Here is a 16,791-nt window from a genome sequence, read left to right on the forward strand (position 1 = left end):
TAATTGGGACCCACCCTCAGGGCAGAACTGTGGGAGAAAAGAAAATAATACAGGGATTCTCTTGGTATTTTTGGCCACTTGAACCTCATTCCTGGTTCTTCCTGCCAGAAAGATAGGAGTTTTAGCTGCTGGCTCTGCCACTGCTGCAAACTCCATGACTGAAGGTTCCAGTTTTGACTTCCTTCCACAATCTGCCTGCTTATTTTACTTTTCATTCTTCAGGTAGTTGCTTATTCAGTGTTGTCCAGAGTTTCTAGTTGTAATCAGTGGAGTTGATTATCCATCATTAACATATTGAATCTTTGCCTAAATTGACAGACTAATAAATGTTGACTAATTTCTTTATTCAATTTAATACAAAGATTTTGCTGAATAAGGGCATAAAAATAACATGACTTTTAAAAAAATATTTCATTAACTACCTTTTCATTATTGGTTTTCTTTTTATGAAGTCAAAATCAATTATAGCTAGAATGCAAGGTACTTGCTGAGTGTATTGTAAAACATTTAAAAACAATAGTTTTTTTTTAACAAAGAATAATCCTTGTTTGATATAGCACTTTTCTGCATGATTTTTTTATCTTGAAGATACTGAGCAATTGCAGTTGCTGTTTTAACTGTACTTTCAAAGCCAATCTTTTCACTATATATTTTTTTTTAGGGCAAAAGAGTTGGTAGTGGTGCACAAAAAACAAGAAGTAAGTATTTTGTGATCTTTAAGTGTATTTGGTTTGCATTTGAAAAATCATAAAAGATCTTCTAAAATCATATAAACCACCCTCTAAATGATTTATTCAAGGCTTTCTTCGTCTTTATAGAACATAGATCCTTGGTGAAGTTTGGTGAAGCCTGTGGACCGCATTTTCAGAATGATGTTTTTTTTAAAACGTTTCCTTTAAAAATCATTAGTCTACCAAGAAAATGAATTATATTAAAATGTAGTTACCAAAATAGTTTTTAATTATGAAATAGTGATAACTTGCTTTTTATTACACAGAACAGATTCTAGCAGTGAATCTAATTGCCACTGTCATTTTGAATTGATAAGCGTAAACAATGCTTTGAGATATCTGCTCAAGCAGTTCATAACTGATGAAAATATGTGCTGTTTCTATTAGCATCAAAGTCGCAGGTACTGCGAATACTGTGATTTGTTACATTTATAATTGAAGGAAATGCTAAATTTCAGTTTGAGGTTAGTGAAGACAATAGTGTAGTTTTTCTCCTGTTCTAATTTATGACCTTCCTGAATCCTGTTAATTTGAGGGTTCCATTTAGTTTAAGAATCTCAGAATATAGGAGAGAGCTTCTGTTATTTTTGGAAATGAGGTGATAATGGAAGTACCTCATCTGAGGCTTAAAACTTTAAAGTGGATACATAGTTTTTTGTTTGGAGGGTTTTGTTTTGCCACAGTAGTTTTATTTAAAAAAAAAAAAGAATCCTGGATTTGCAAGTATCTAATATGTTTTCTATGTTCTCAAGCAGGAAGACTCAAAAAGCCTTTTGTAAAGGTGGAAGATATGAGCCAGTAAGTATTTAAGTCCATTCTGTATGATTTAAGTGCAATACTAAAGAGGAAAATCACCTAACTAATTAGGCTAGCTCGATTAGTACTGTTAGGTTCCTTTGTGTTTGATTTATATTATACTAATGTGCATGCGGCACAAGTTAACGAAAGTAGCATTAATTCATTTGTGCTCAAGGACTGAATTTAGTTTCAGTATGTTGTAGATATTCCTGAAATAGCTGGTTTAGAAAAATCATGACACCGTTTTTTTAGTATTTAAATTATTCTCTGGCTAAATGCAGTACCAAATGATTTAGAAGTACTGAAAGATTACGCCTTCATTTGCGAAAAAGAAATTATTAGATGCTATTTAGAAACAGAAAATCTAAGTATAACATCTAACATGGTTGATTTCCAAAATTCTGAAGTATTGTAGGATAGTCTTGTTGTTGTTGTTGTTTGTTTTGATTTTTTGAGATGGAGTCTTGCTCTGTCACCCAGGCTAGAGTGCAGTGGCACAATCTCGGCTCACTGCAACGTCCACCCCACCCCCGGTTCAAGCAATTCTCCTGCCTCAGCCTCCCAAGTAGCTGGGATTATGGGTCTACGCCACCATGCCCAGCTGATGTTTGTATTTTTAGTAGAGATGGGGTTTCACCATGTTGGCCAGGCTAGTCTCTAAGTCTTGACCTCAAGTGATCCGCCTGCCTCAGCCTCCCAAAGTGCGGGGATTACAGGCGTGAGCCACTGCGCCCAGCCATGTGGGATAATCTTAATGAAGACCACAGATATAAATAGGCCTGCCATGAGAGAATTAGATTACTTTCTTTTTTCTTTCCACTTATTCTTTTAGACATCTGTGGTTAATTCTCTTGGGTACTCACACTGAGGCGACAAAAGTGTATTGAAAACTGCTTTTTATGAAATGTGTTGCTGTGAAGAAAAAAGTGCAATTCAAAAGGAGGCCTAGAAAAGACACTAGTATACGAAAGGACATCCCATGTTCATGAATTGGAAGATATAATATTGTTAAGATGTTAATACCACCCAAAGTGATCTACAGATTCAGTGCAATCCCTATCAAAATCCCAATGATGTTTTTTGCAGAAATAGTAAAAACGTATCCTAGAATTCATACGGAATTGTAACAGATGCAGGAAACCCAAGACAATCATTAAAAATAACAACAAAGGCCAGGCGCGGTGGCTCACTCCTGTAATCCTAGCACTTTGGGAGGCCGAGGCAGGCAGATCACGAGTTCAGGAGATGGAGACCATCCTGGCTAATACGGTGAAACCTTGTCTCTACTAAAAATATAAAAAATTAGCCGGGCCTGGTGGCGGGCACCTGTAGTCCCAGCTACTCAGGAGGCTGAGGCAGGAGAATGGCGTGAACCCGGGAGGCAGAGCTTGCAGTGAGCCGAGATCACGCCACTACACTTCAGCCTGGGGGACAGAGCAAGACTCCGTCTCAAAAAAAAAAAAAAAAAAAAAAAGAACAACAAAGTAAGAGGTCTCACACTTTCTGATTTCAAAACTTAACTGTAATGCTACAGAAATCAGAACAATTTGGCATTGGAATAAAGACATATAAATGAATGGAATAGAATAGAGAGCCTAGAAATAAACCATCACACATATGGCCAAATGATTTTCAACAAGGGTATGAAGATAATTTAATGGAGAAAGGACAGTCTTTTTTAACAGTGTTGAGAAAACTAGATATACACATGCAAAAGAATGGCATTAGACTCCTACCTCACATCATGTTCAAAAATTAACTCAAAATGGACCAAAGACCTAAAATGGTAAAACTCTTGGAGAGAACACAGGGGAAAAGCTTCATGACATTGGATTTGCAGTGCTTTCCTGGACATGACACCAAAAACACAGATTACGAAAGATAAAATAATTAAATTGGACCATATCAAAAATATAAATTTCTGTGCCTAAAGGGATATAACAGTAAAAAGGCAGCCGAAAGGATGGAAGAAGATACTGCAAGTCATGTATCTATTTCTTTTTTTCAGCTTTCTCAGGTTGAACAAGTCATATATCTAATAAGTGTTAATATCCAGAATATATAAAGAATTACAAGTCAACAGCAAAACAACCCAATTTTAAAAACGGGCAAAGCACTGAATAGACATTTTTCCAGAGGTGATACACAAATAGCCAATAAGCATATGAAAAGATGCTCAACATTACTAATCATGAGGGAATTGCAAATCTAAACCACAGTGAGATACCACTTTACATTATTTAGCATGGCTACTATTAAGCAGCCAAAAAGTGAAAGTAATCCAAGTCCATCAGCAAATTAATGGATAAACAGTATGCAGGATGTGTGTATACACACTCAATGGAATATTACTCAGCCTTTAAAAGGAATGAAATTCTGACACGTGCAACATGGATAAACCTTTAAGACGTTATGCTAAGTGAAATAAGACAAAAAATACTGCATGATTCCACTCCTGAAGCACCTACGTTAGTCAAACTGATAACAAGAAGTAGAATGGTGGTTGTCAGGGGATATGGAGAAAGGATATTTGGGAAGTTACTGTTTGATGGGTATAGAGTTTCAGTTTTTGCAAGATGAAAATACGTCATCTTACAAAAGATGGATGGTAGCAGTGATGGTACCACAGCATTGTGAATACTTAATGCGACTGAATTGTACACTTAAAATGATTAAGGTAATAAATTTTGTGTGTATTTTACCACAATTTAAAAAATGTTTAAATGTTAAAAATTGTTAGGCCTGAAATTGATTTTTTGAAGGAAAGCCTAAATAATTTGTTATTTCAGATTCCAGCTTAATTATATGATTTTGAAATACAAAACTTTAAACCTTTTTTCTTTAATCATAAAGAATCTCATGTATTTGTCTTTTTATTCTTCTAGACTTTATAGGCCATTTTATCTTCAGCTGACCAATATGCCTTTTATAAATTATTCTATTCAGAAGCCCTGCAGTCCATTTGATGTAGACAAGCCATCTAGTATGCAAAAGCAAACTCAGGTTAAACTAAGGTTGGTTTGAATCTTTACTTTTAGAAGGAATATTCAGAATTTCATCTCAATTTTTCTTTGTAGAGATTTGAAATAGTTTCGTTTATGCCATAATGGTTATTTGTGTTTGTAATTACTATTCTGATTACTTTTATAAGTCTGAATCTGTTTAGATGGAGGTGAGGAGGGCCTTAAAATATTTGTGAATAATGAAAATGTGTAGTTTATCTTGAATGATCTGAAATATTCTCCAGAATATTCATTAAATCTTTAGTTTGCTTCTCAATATAGTATAAAGAAATATGATTAAAAGTACTTGCTGATACAAGTCTCTGCAAATTATGCAGATTGTGTGTGATAGTTTAGGACAATAAATTTTTAAAGTTATTCCTTAGGTTCAGCAGTTAATTCTTTACCATGTATGTCTGTCATCAGAATCCAAACAGATGGCGATAAGTATGGTGGAACCTCAATTCAACTCCAGTTGAAAGAGAAGAAGAAAAAAGGATATTGTGAATGTTGCTTGCAGAAATATGAAGATCTAGAAACTGTAAATGTGATTTTATATTTTGGGGGCTTGTTTCGAAAACTGTAATACTTGTGTTTTAAATTTTAGCTTGTTATTCTGATGCAGATATTTTACATTTTAAGAACTCAAGGGAGGAAATGAGTATTGAAAATGAATTTTTATTCAGCAAATACTGAGCGTCTACTACATACTGATCACTACTCTGGGCAAACAGCATTGAACAAAACAGACTTAATTTTTTACCGTTGTGAAGATTATATTCTGTAGGGTAGGGGTGGGATAGGGGTGGGGATAGGTAACCACAGGATAAAAGAAGAATAAAAATATATAGAGAGAATATTAGATCAGTGCTATGAAAAAATAGAACATAGGAATGGGGATGTTGCTATTTAGCCTAGACAAGGAACACATAACTGATAAGGTGACATTTGAGTAGAGACCTGAGAGAAATGAAGTAATGAGACCTGGATATTGAGATAAGTAAGTGCAAAGGTCCCAATTTAAAATGATTGATGGGACCAAGGAATAGATATTGGTAGTCCAGACTAAGTGGTAGTAGAAGTGCTGAAACATGGTCAGATTGTGGATTTGTTTTAAAGGTGGGACCAAGAGGATTTGCCAATGGATTGGATGTTGCAAGTGAGGGAAAATGGTAGTCAAGGGTTACTATAGTATTTTGAACCTTAGCAATTAAAAAGTGGGCTTATTATTTATAATGGGAAGAGAAGAGTTGAAAGAAGTAAAGACCATTGAGGTAGCAGAAAGAAATGGGAGAGTTGCAAAGGGTATATAGGATGAAAATGGGGGAACTATTATAGTTTGTAAACTGATGAGCAAGAGCTATGGATTCAGGCTGCCAGGTTTGAATCCTGGCTCCCTGGATGTGTGAGCTTGGACAGTGTTTGGCACATAGTAAGTGCTTATTGTTAGCTGTTATTTGAATAATTTTTTACGTAATAGATAGGTTTGTTTTGGTGTTTGGTTTGGTTTTGGTAGAAGATGGTGGGAAAGTTAAGGGGAAAGAATAATACTGGAACATATCTGTCTTCAGACTCTGAATTGAAGTTTGTTTTATAAACCAAAATATATTAGTGTTTTGTGTCAGTTTTTTTGTTTTTATGTAATAAACAAGAAAACTATGATTAGTCTAAAATTGCTTTTAATCAGAAGTTAAAGTACCTCAGAAATATTTCCCCTTCCTGAAAATAATTTTGAAAATTAAAATTACAGATTGGTCCTGAAGTTTTACTTTGCTGGTGTAGCAACAAAATAATCTGGAATGGATGCTTAATTTGGTTCTCAGAAAATGTCGAGGCTAAAAAATGAAAAAATTGTTCAGTGGTTGCCACAAAGAAGAAAATTAGTGAAAGCAGATGTTGAGATTAGAGGTTGGGATTGAAATTTAAGGTCATGTTTTTACAGTTTTCATTTATATGTTTCTTAGTTGCTAAGAGTAAAGAAATTTTTTTTTTGAATGTTAGGTTTCATAATGATTCAATTCCACTTGTATCAAGGGATTAATTAACAAATATTTTTGAGTACTGGGGAGAAAGCAACAGATAAGGCGGACATCCCTACCCTTATGCACCTTATGGTCTGGCAGTGTAGATAGATACAAAATATGTATTTGCAAGTGTGATGAGTTTCACAAAAGTAAAGTATGAAGTGCAATGGGAATAAATAATGAGGTTATTTAACCTAGAATGAGGGTCTCAAAAGGCCCAACTGAACACAGGTGACGCTTTAAATTAAGACTTATAAGGATCAGTAAGAAGAACTTAATGGAAATTAGAGGGGAACTAAATAAAAGTTGGAAATTTTCCTTCCCAGAACATTAACAGAGTGAATCTGAGCTTACAAGATTTGATGTTTCCTTTTAAATTTTGATAATTCTTATTTTTATTACTGGGCATATATAATTTGTATATGGTAAAGTTTGCAAGTAATGAAGGAATACATGTATATTCCAGGATGCTAGTTTTTAGAAATGTAATAAAATCATCAAAATGTAAAATTGCATGAAACTAGGGAAATAGAAATTAGGTTCTTTAATGGTCATCTAGAGGAAGCTTCTAAGTACAATTCCCTCCCTGATCAGCTGACAGACAAATAATAAAGTTAGGCTGGAGATTCCACCTATTCACAAGGAACTTTGTTTCCTGTGAATTTTATCTCACTTTGTTGTGAACTTGTTTACTTTTGGTTTTGACCACTCTTTTTGTTTTGTTTTTTGTTTTTATTTGAGATGGAGTCTCGCTCTGTCATCCAGGCTGGAGTGCAGTGGTGCAATCTCAGCTCACTGTAACCTCCATCTCCCGAGTTCCAGAGATTCTACTGCCTCAGCCTCTCTGGTAGTTGGGACGACAGGCATGCGCCACCACGCCTGGCTAATTGTTGTACTTTTAGTAGAGACGGGATTTCACCGTGTTGGCCAGGAGGTCTCGAACTCCTGACCTCAGGTGATCCGCCCTCCTTGGCTCCCCAAAGTGCTAGGACTACAGGCGTAAGCCACTGCACCCAGTGGTTTTGACTGCTCTTAAGAATGAGAATAACTTCTGTATACTCTGTTATGAGCACTGGGTAATTGAGATCATTTGTTTTGTTCATTCCCAAATGTGTTCTTCAATTACGAATCTTGGCTTTTTTAGTACTTCACAGCATTTAATGTGGTTCATGTGTTTAATCTACTTTCTGGATTCTTTTATGTTAACTTATATTTCATTCATTTATTATTCTATAAGCTCTGCCTTATTTAGTGATAATTGCATGAAGACAAAGTAATAGAGGGAAATGTGTTTTCCAAAATGTTACTGTTGTCTCTCTCTATATCCTTTTTTTTTTTTTTTTTTTTTTTTGAGACGAAGTCTTGCTCTGTTGCCCAGGCTTGAGTACAGTGGTGCCATCTCTGCTCACTGCAGCCTCCACCTCCTGGGTTCAAGTGATCCTTCTGCCTCAGCCTCCCAAGTATCTGGGACTACAGGCATGTGCCACCACGCCCAGCCGATTTTTTGTATTTTTAGTAGAGATAGGGTTTCACCATGTTGGCCAAGCTGGTCTCAAACTCCTGACCTCAGGTGATCCGCCCACCTCGGCCTCCCAGAGTGCTGGGATTACAGGCATGAGCCACTGCGCCTGATCTGTGTCTTCATTTTCTGACATAGCTCATTCTTTTCAGTTCCATTGTAACTACAAAAATTAGTACTTGTCTTTTCTCACTGAAGACTAAAAACCAAAGTAGTTTTACTGGCTTCTCAAAAGTGACTTTTATTTTATTTTATTTTAAACATCTTTTGAAGTCTAGTAAAGGGTATTATCTTTGGAGTAGTTATTGGAAACCTAATTTTAGGGGCATGAGAATGTTAGAAAACCTTAATTAAAAAGGCATCTCTTGATTTTAAATACAATTTTTTGATACATGTTTTTAATTTTGTTTTAGCACCTTCTAAGTGAGCAACACAGAAACTTTGCACAGAGTAACCAGTATCAAGTTGTTGATGATATTGTATCTAAGTTAGTTTTTGACTTTGTGGAATATGAAAAGGACACACCTAAAAAGAAAAGGTAATTAGTTTTATCAACCTAAGTTTTAAATTCTACTAGAAAGCCAGAGGTGGTGGCTCATGCCTGTAATCCCAGCACTTTGGGAGGCTGAGGCAGGTGGATCACCTGAGGTCAGGAGTTCGAGACCAGCCTAGCCAACATGGCAAAACCCCATCTCTACTAAAAAAATAAAAAATTAGCCGGGTGTGGTGGTTGCACGCCTGTAATCCCAGCTACTCGGGAGGCTGAGGCAGAAGAATCACTTGAAACCCAGGAGGCAGAGGTTGCAGTGAGCCAAGATTGCACCACTGCACTCCAGCCTGGGTGACAGTGAGACTCCGTCTCAAAAATAAATAAATAAATTATACTAGAATATTAAACTATTAAACTAAAAATAAACACCGTTTGCCTGTTCTTAGAAGGAATATGTATTTTCAGGATGTAAATATTGTTAAAAACCAGTAACTTCTTCCCTACTATCAAAGATCCTTACCTTAGACTACTTTTAGTTCCATTCTTTTTAAATTTTCTTTTTATGTAAAACTTTTACTTTTTTAAATTTTTTGTTTTATTTTGAGACAGTCTCGCCCTATCACCCAGGCCGGAGTGCAGTTGCGTAATCTTGGCTCACTGCAGCCTCTGCCTCCCAGGTACAAAAGATTCTCATGCCTCAGCCTCCTGAGTAGTTGGGATTACAGGCGTGTGCCACTACACCCCACTAATTAGTCTCATTCTTGACATTGTAGTTTAGAAGGAGTTGGCTGACTTTTCCTGTAAAGAGCCAGATAGTTGATATTTTAGGTTTTATGAGCCGTAAGATCTCTGTTGCAACTAATTAGCTTTTTTGTACAATGGATATGACTGTATTTTGACGCAATTTTATTTGGAAAAATAGACTGACGGCTAGATTTTGCCCACAGGCTATATAGTGTATCAGCTCCTGTTGTAGAACCATAAAGTTTACCATTTACTCAGACTAAAACATTTGATTGAACTTTTAGGTAATATTAAGGAGTTTTAAGAAACCTTCCTCCACTTGCCCCTTAGGTCTTTATATTTCACTAAATATCTTTGCCTAAACCTTATGATGGGTATGTTTACTAAAGGTACTGACAGGACTTTTAAGTGTGAATACAGTACTGCTCAATGTACACCAACTGCACATAGACAAAAATTGTCCTGATTAGATTATTCCTATAAACTTAAAGGGATGGTTTCATATGGATATACCCTAGAGGTGGTGATAACTCATTAAGTTAGTCTTTATTCTTAGACTAATCTTACTTAAGACATAAAGAAGATTAGAAATGTGATAACAAGATACAGCTTCTGAAAATTAACCAGAAAGTTTTTTTACTTCAGGTAAAACAGTTCTTAAATCCCATATTTCTGTGACATTCAGAATGGTTTCATGACTGACTTAATATGGATTTGAAGAGAAGGCATATTTCCAACTATTAAAACTATGTGGGCTACTGTGGCCAGGCAGGGTGTCTCACACCTGTGGTCCCAGCACTTCGAAAGGCCGAGGCGGGCAGATCACTTGAGGCCAGGAGTTCCAGACCAGCCTAGCCAACGTGGTGAAAGCCCATCTCCACTGAAAAAAAAAAAAAATTAGGTGGTGGCTCATGCCTGTAGTCCCAACTACTTAGGAGGCTGAGGCACAAGAATCACTTGAACCCGAGAAGCAGAGGTTGCAGTGAGCTGAGATCAGGCCACTGCACTCCAGCCTGGTTGACAGAGAGACTCTGTCTCAAAAAAAAACAAAAAAACTATGTGGGCTACTCTAAGAACTTATAATTCCCTAAAAACTCAGTCTGCAGCAAAATTCTGAGCTAGTACTGGTTGTTCCTTAATTGTCACTTCTGTGGGCAAGTGTCCTAAACATCTTGGACTTAAAAGCCATGTTAGACTAGTTTTTTTTTTTTTTTTTTTTTTCACATTTTTTTATTGCCCATTTGTTCAAAGAGAATTGTTTGTAAGTAAATGTATGAACAAGATAAAAAAGAACATTCTGGTTGAAGGGGCAGGAAAAATTGTATTATTTCTCACAGTTAATAATCTGTGACATGCGGAACACAAAATGTAATTGGTGAGCTATTAACTTTTTCTCTAATTGTATATTATTTAGGTTTGTCTAATACAAACTGGCATTTCAGGGATATCAAGATGCTCCATGAAGAAAACAATTTTAGGTCAAATATGTTTGAAGCTTAAAAGTTACAACTTTGTCACCTTTGAAAGTATAAAGATACTAAGTTTCTAGCTCACTTTGATATTAAATATTCTTAAATGTAAATTTAAAATATATGTTTTTGCCATAGGTTTCTCAGTAAATACTTATTCTCCACATTGCTAAGTAAAATGAAGAGTAAAATGTGCATTAATGTAAATCAAAGCACAGAAGTCAAGAAATTGTTCAGAATAATGAAAGCAAAATTAGGGGCAGACTCAAATCCCTTTACTATCAATTTCTTTCATTTACATGATTAAAGTAATTTTAAATGTCAAAATTCAGGATATTGGTTATCTGGGAGGGAGGCAGGGAATGTAGAGGAGAAGAGAGGTACACTAGGGTTTTCAGCTATATCTGAAAAGTTGTATTACTTTAAAAACAGCTCAAGTAAATTTGGCAAAATGTTAAGATGTTTGTATTTTTGTAAAATTTCCTAAGTTAAATAGGTTTCTTAAAGATTATATAATGTTTTTACTAATTTAATTTCTAACTACTCAGGAATTTGTTTTGATAGCAATTATTTTAATATTTTTCTTCTATTTTTCCTACAAAGAATAAAATACAGTGTTGGATCCCTTTCTCCTGTTTCTGCAAGTGTCCTGAAAAAGACTGAACAAAAGGAAAAAGTGGAATTGCAACATATTTCTCAGAAAGATTGCCAGGAAGATGATATAACAGTGAAGGAGCAGAATTTCCTGTATAAAGAGACCCAGGAAACTGAAAAAAAGCTCCTGTTTATTTCAGAGCCCATCCCCCACCCTTCAAATGAATTGAGAGGGCTTAATGAGAAAATGAGTAATAAATGTTCCATGTTAAGTACAGCTGAAGATGACATAAGACAGAATTTTACACAGCTACCTCTACATAAAAACAAACAGGAATGCATTCTTGACATTTCCGAACACACATTAAGTGAAAATGACTTAGAAGAACTAAGGGTAGATCACTATAAATGTAACATACAGGCATCTGTACATGTTTCTGATTTCAGTACGGATAATAGTGGATCTCAACCAAAACAGAAGTCAGATACTGTGCTTTTTCCAGCAAAGGATCTCAAGGAAAAGGACCTTCATTCAATATTTACTCATGATTCTGGTCTGATAACAATAAACAGTTCACAAGAGCACCTAACTGTTCAGGCAAAGGCTCCATTCCATACTCCTCCTGAGGAACCCAATGAATGTGACTTCAAGAATATGGATAGTTTACCTTCTGGTAAAATACATCGAAAAGTGAAAATAATATTAGGACGAAATAGAAAAGAAAATCTGGAACCAAATGCTGAATTTGATAAAAGAACTGAATTTATTACACAAGAAGAAAACAGAATTTGTAGTTCACCGGTACAGTCTTTACTAGACTTGTTTCAGACTAGTGAAGAGAAATCAGAATTTTTGGGTTTCACAAGCTACACAGAAAAGAGTGGTATATGCAATGTTTTAGATATTTGGGAAGAGGAAAATTCAGATAATCTGTTAACAGCGTTTTTCTCGTCCCCTTCAACTTCTACATTTACTGGCTTTTAGAATTTAAAAAATGCATACTTTTCAGAAGTGATAAGGATCATATTCTTGAAATTTTTATAAATATGTATGGAAATTCTTAGGATTTTTTTTACCAGCTTTGTTTACAGACCCAAATGTAAATATTAAAAATAAATATTTGCAATTTTCTACAGAATTGGATACCTGTTATAGAAAAATTACAGAATAAACTTGTGACTGGTCTTATTTTACATTATATATATGTTCGTAATTGTTTCCTGAGAATTACAATGAATAATAATTTGCTTTGTCACTGAAAACCACCAGTGAAGTGCAATTTGGGGAATATCAAACTTAGCATTATACATTTGGATATTCTAGTTGTATTGTAAATTTTAAAAGATTATCAGGATAACATGACCTTGCCTTGAAAAACCTAAATTTCATACAGAAAGGAAAAATACATTTCTATGCTTGAATTCTGGAAATCATCAGAAATATTGACACTTGAGGGTCACTGGTGGACCATGCTAGTATTTTGGTGCTGAGTAATTAGATTATGTATAGGGGTAACTGGAAGCCATGAAGGAAAGACTTAACCAGGCTACCAAGTGGAATATAATTTATCTGCTATTTTTAATTATTTTACCAAGTGGAATATAATTTATCTGCTATTTTTAATTATTTACCTTTGTAAATAACTTTGATAATATTCAAAAGTTGACTCTCCTGTGGCTCATGCCACAGGATCCCAGCACTTTGGGAGGCCGAGGCAGGCTGATCACGAGGTCAGAAGATCAAGACCATCCTGGCCAACATGGTGAAACCTTGTCTACTAAAAATACAAAAAATTAGCTGGGCATGGTGGCATGCGCCTGTAGTCCCAGCTACTCCCTCCAGAGGCTGAGAATTGCTTGAACCTGGGAAGTGCAGGTTGCAGTGAGCCAAGATTGTGCCACTGTATTCCAGACTGGGTGACAGAGTGAGACTCTATCTCAAAAAAAAAAAAAAGTTGACTCTACCCCCTAATTTGGTAGGAGATGAAAGAGAAAAGGATGGCATTGAATTATAGATACAGTTTTGGGATATATACAAGGATTGCCTTGATCTGGCACTTACTGATACAAGCATTTGGAGAAGAGAAAATTCAAATATAAGAAATTTCAATTTGAATCTGTGGATATAAGGCATTTGCCTTTGAGTATGTTCTTGTAGGAGTAAGACTACCACCAGTGACATTCAATTGGTTCTATTGCATAGTACATGAATCTATTGTCACTAAAAATTAGGTTACTAATCTTAATTTTTTTGAAATATATGATTCTCAGTACAGGACTAATTCATATGCTTTTCCTGCATACATTATTTTGATCATTTGGATAACATCAATGAACACTGGCTTTTTAACACCTTTGTTTTTCATACCAGTACCTGAAGTAGGCTCAATAAAAGAGTCTTTACAGTGCATACACGCAAACCCTGTTTCCATTGTAAATTATTGTTCCATTTTCTATCACAAATACATGTATGTATGTGTAAACATACGTAAGGTTTCGTAGACAACCTTTGAAAAATCTAAATGGAACTTGGAAAATTATTTGCAGGTTTATTTCCCTTTAGTTAACAGTGTACCCCAAATTTTCCAAATAACTGAAAGGTATGTAAAGTCACTGTATGATCCTTTGACTTTAAGAGTAACAGTGTCTGGCTGGGCGCGGTGGCTCACGCCTGTAATCCCAGCACTTTGAGAGGCCAAGGCGGGCGGATCACGAGGTCAGGAGATCGAGACCATCCTGGCCAACATGATGAAACCCTGTCTCTACTAAACTACAAAAAATTCGCTGGGCATGGTGGTGCGCTCCTGTAATCCCAGCTACTTGGGAGGCTGAGGCAGGAGAATCGCTTGAACCCCGGAGGCAGAAATTGCAGCGAGCCGAGATTGTGCCATTGCACTCCAGCCTGGCGACAGAGCGAGACTCCGTCTCAAAAAAAAAAAAAAGTGTCTTCAATTTACAGTGGTACTCTGGGCATCATTTTACATTAAGTTATACTTACTGAGGAGAAAAAGTCTGAACCCTTCAGTAAAAGTTGTTAAACTATTTGACACTGGATATTGGACTTTTGGAACACCACACGGTCTTCATAAAATGAGTATTCAGCTTTTTTCAAGTGCTTAAATTTCAGTTTACTTGGAATAATTTCAGTTTACTTGGGCCACCACATACAGTTGGGATTGTGCTGTGCAGCTATGCAGATGGGCACCCAGCCAGTGAGATGAAGGCAGGTTATTTGCAGCAAGTAGTGTGTCCTGGCAATGAGGTGCATCTACCTAGAGGTAGGGGTAGTTTTTCCTATTTTTTACCAAGGCACAGCCAAAGTAGTGTTTACCCAGAAGGTGCTTTGCCTTTTTGTTTTTGTTTGTTGTGTGTGTGGTTTTTCTTTTTCTTTTTTTTTTTTATTTATTGTTTTTGTTGTTGTTGTTTTGATACTAGGTCTCTCTTGTCCAGGCCTGGTTACCATGGTGCAGTCAGCTCATTGTGGCCTCAGACTCCTGGGCTTAGCTGGGCACTGGCTCATACCTGTAATCCCAGTACTTTGGGAAGCTGAGATAGGAGGATCACTTGTGATCAGGAGTTCAAGGTCAGCCTGGGCAGCATAGCTAAACTTCGTTTTTACAAAAATATATATACATATACATATATATGTATATGTATGTCTATATATAATATATAATATATATGATTTATATAATATATATTATATATATAATATATATATATTTGTCTATATATATATAGACAAAAGTCTATAAAAAGTCATACCACGAGGCCCTCATGGTATGACTTTTGGGTTCCCACAGGAGGCAGACTGAGATGGAATTTGGTATGCAGATGTTTTCTAAGGGGTGCCTTTGGACACCAGTTGACCCCACAGGCAGCTTTTCAGAGTTGCTAGGTGAAGATGACCAATAAGTCATTTGAGTATGGGTTACTCTAGGAAGGAGCATGACTGTGGGCAACGAGGCTCCTCAGCTGACACAATCCCTGAAGGAGCTGACAGTAGAAGTTGAAAGCTGTTTACTGTCAGTACTCCCAGAAGCTGGGGCAACAAGTTACTGAAGAGGGATCAGGATCAATTACCCCACATAGTGATTCTGCCTGTTGGGTTATTGGCACAAGGAACTCAAAACGGCCGGGTGGTGGTCGCAGCTTATAATTCAACAGGAGTCGCTGAGGTAGGAAACACATTCAAGAGGGTCAAATAAGTGACGGCAAGCAGGTCTACTCCTGTTCCACTCATGGGTTGCCAGACTTATTTTGTCAGGGGCATAGCACCATAAAAACATATTGAACTCCAACTGTATACTGCATCTTAAATGACAGCCTATTCTCAAGAATATCACCTCCATGCTGATGCTAATTAACAGGCCCTTCCAATACTCTATCAGGAAGCTTCTGGTTGATTCAATATATAATAAGGCTTGTGGATTGCATGATCATGGGCCTACCCCCATGCCTCCTTTGCTGTAAAGGACATCCCCTGGTCTGATACGAAGTTATATATGATGCCACGCCAGTGAAACTCTGTAAGTCTTAAAAATGCAATGTGAACGACAACAACAACAAAAAGACCTGGCATGTCTATTACTGTGTCCAGTATAATCGACTAGCCACTTCATGCCTAGTTTCTGGCAGTTTGGGCATCTGGCAGTGACAAAAACACTAGCTCGGCTTTGGCGAATAGGAACCTATGCTATGGAGCCCAGAAATAACTTCCATTACTGCCCACCATGACCGCTTTACTCATATGCCCATTGTGCCAGCATCAGGGTAGTATTAACATGCAGTATGAGGATGCCCACACTTCATGCCCACTTCCATATGCCACATGCCTCTATACTTTCTACTGAGTCTTCCAATCTTTCTCTTTCCAGGCCCCTTAGTAGCCAGTGCAAATTATTTCTCACTCCCCAAGACTGTACATATATGCTAAGCTCAGCCTACTTCTCTTTTCACACAAAAGCAATGACCAGGTACCCCACTTGAAATTCTGCCCATTGGCAATATTTTTCCTTGTGACTGGCTTTCAATGCCACCACTGAGTAGCCATATGGCAGTTGCCATCTATTTTCATCTTGTAGCCACGGAAGCAACCCATCCATTAACTAAATTTGGGCTTTCCTCATTTTTCAGCTGGTCTTAAGGGATGACCCATACATCTGTAGGTGCGACCTGAGGGAGAGGCATTAATATAACAATGAATGACATGGGGATCTCAGCCGCCTGTTTATGCAACTTCCTTGAGCTCTCTGGTCCTGCTCTTGCTCAATCCTAAATAAACCAATTCTATTTTACAATGGATTGTTGCTGCATCTGCCTGGTGCTATGACTTGGTAGGTCTTATAAAACCCCAGTTCATGATGGATAGTGTTGACCACATGGTGGGTTTCGCCTCATGGTCAGGTGTTCCATCTCAT

General features: G+C 36.7%; 2 protein-coding genes across 24 annotated transcripts in view; one reads left to right on the top strand and one right to left on the bottom strand.

The window, feature by feature from the left end:
• DBF4 (DBF4 zinc finger) overlaps window positions 1-12,570 on the top strand; it is a 31,660-nt gene extending 19,090 nt beyond the window's left edge. For 6 of the 15 annotated variants that reach the window (XM_016945160.3, XM_063814664.1, XM_063814661.1 and 3 more), the window contains 6 exons: window positions 662-698; window positions 1,484-1,529; window positions 4,415-4,543; window positions 4,958-5,072; window positions 8,488-8,612; window positions 11,381-12,570. In XM_016945160.3, coding sequence (XP_016800649.1) covers window positions 662-698; window positions 1,484-1,529; window positions 4,415-4,543; window positions 4,958-5,072; window positions 8,488-8,612; window positions 11,381-12,356 — 1,428 coding nt within the window. In that variant the 3' untranslated portion in view covers window positions 12,357-12,570. The remainder of the gene's footprint in view (window positions 1-661; window positions 699-1,483; window positions 1,530-4,414; window positions 4,544-4,957; window positions 5,073-8,487; window positions 8,613-11,380) is intronic. The other 9 variants (XM_016945161.4, XM_063814665.1, XM_063814663.1 and 6 more) reach the window with 3 other exon arrangements.
• Window positions 1-16,791, bottom strand: part of SLC25A40 (solute carrier family 25 member 40) — a 100,212-nt gene that overhangs the window by 62,179 nt on the left and 21,242 nt on the right. The window lies entirely within an intron of this gene.

The sequence above is a fragment of the Pan troglodytes genome, chromosome 6, assembly GCF_028858775.2.
Source record: "Pan troglodytes isolate AG18354 chromosome 6, NHGRI_mPanTro3-v2.0_pri, whole genome shotgun sequence".
NCBI classification, from domain to species: Eukaryota; Metazoa; Chordata; class Mammalia; order Primates; family Hominidae; genus Pan; species Pan troglodytes.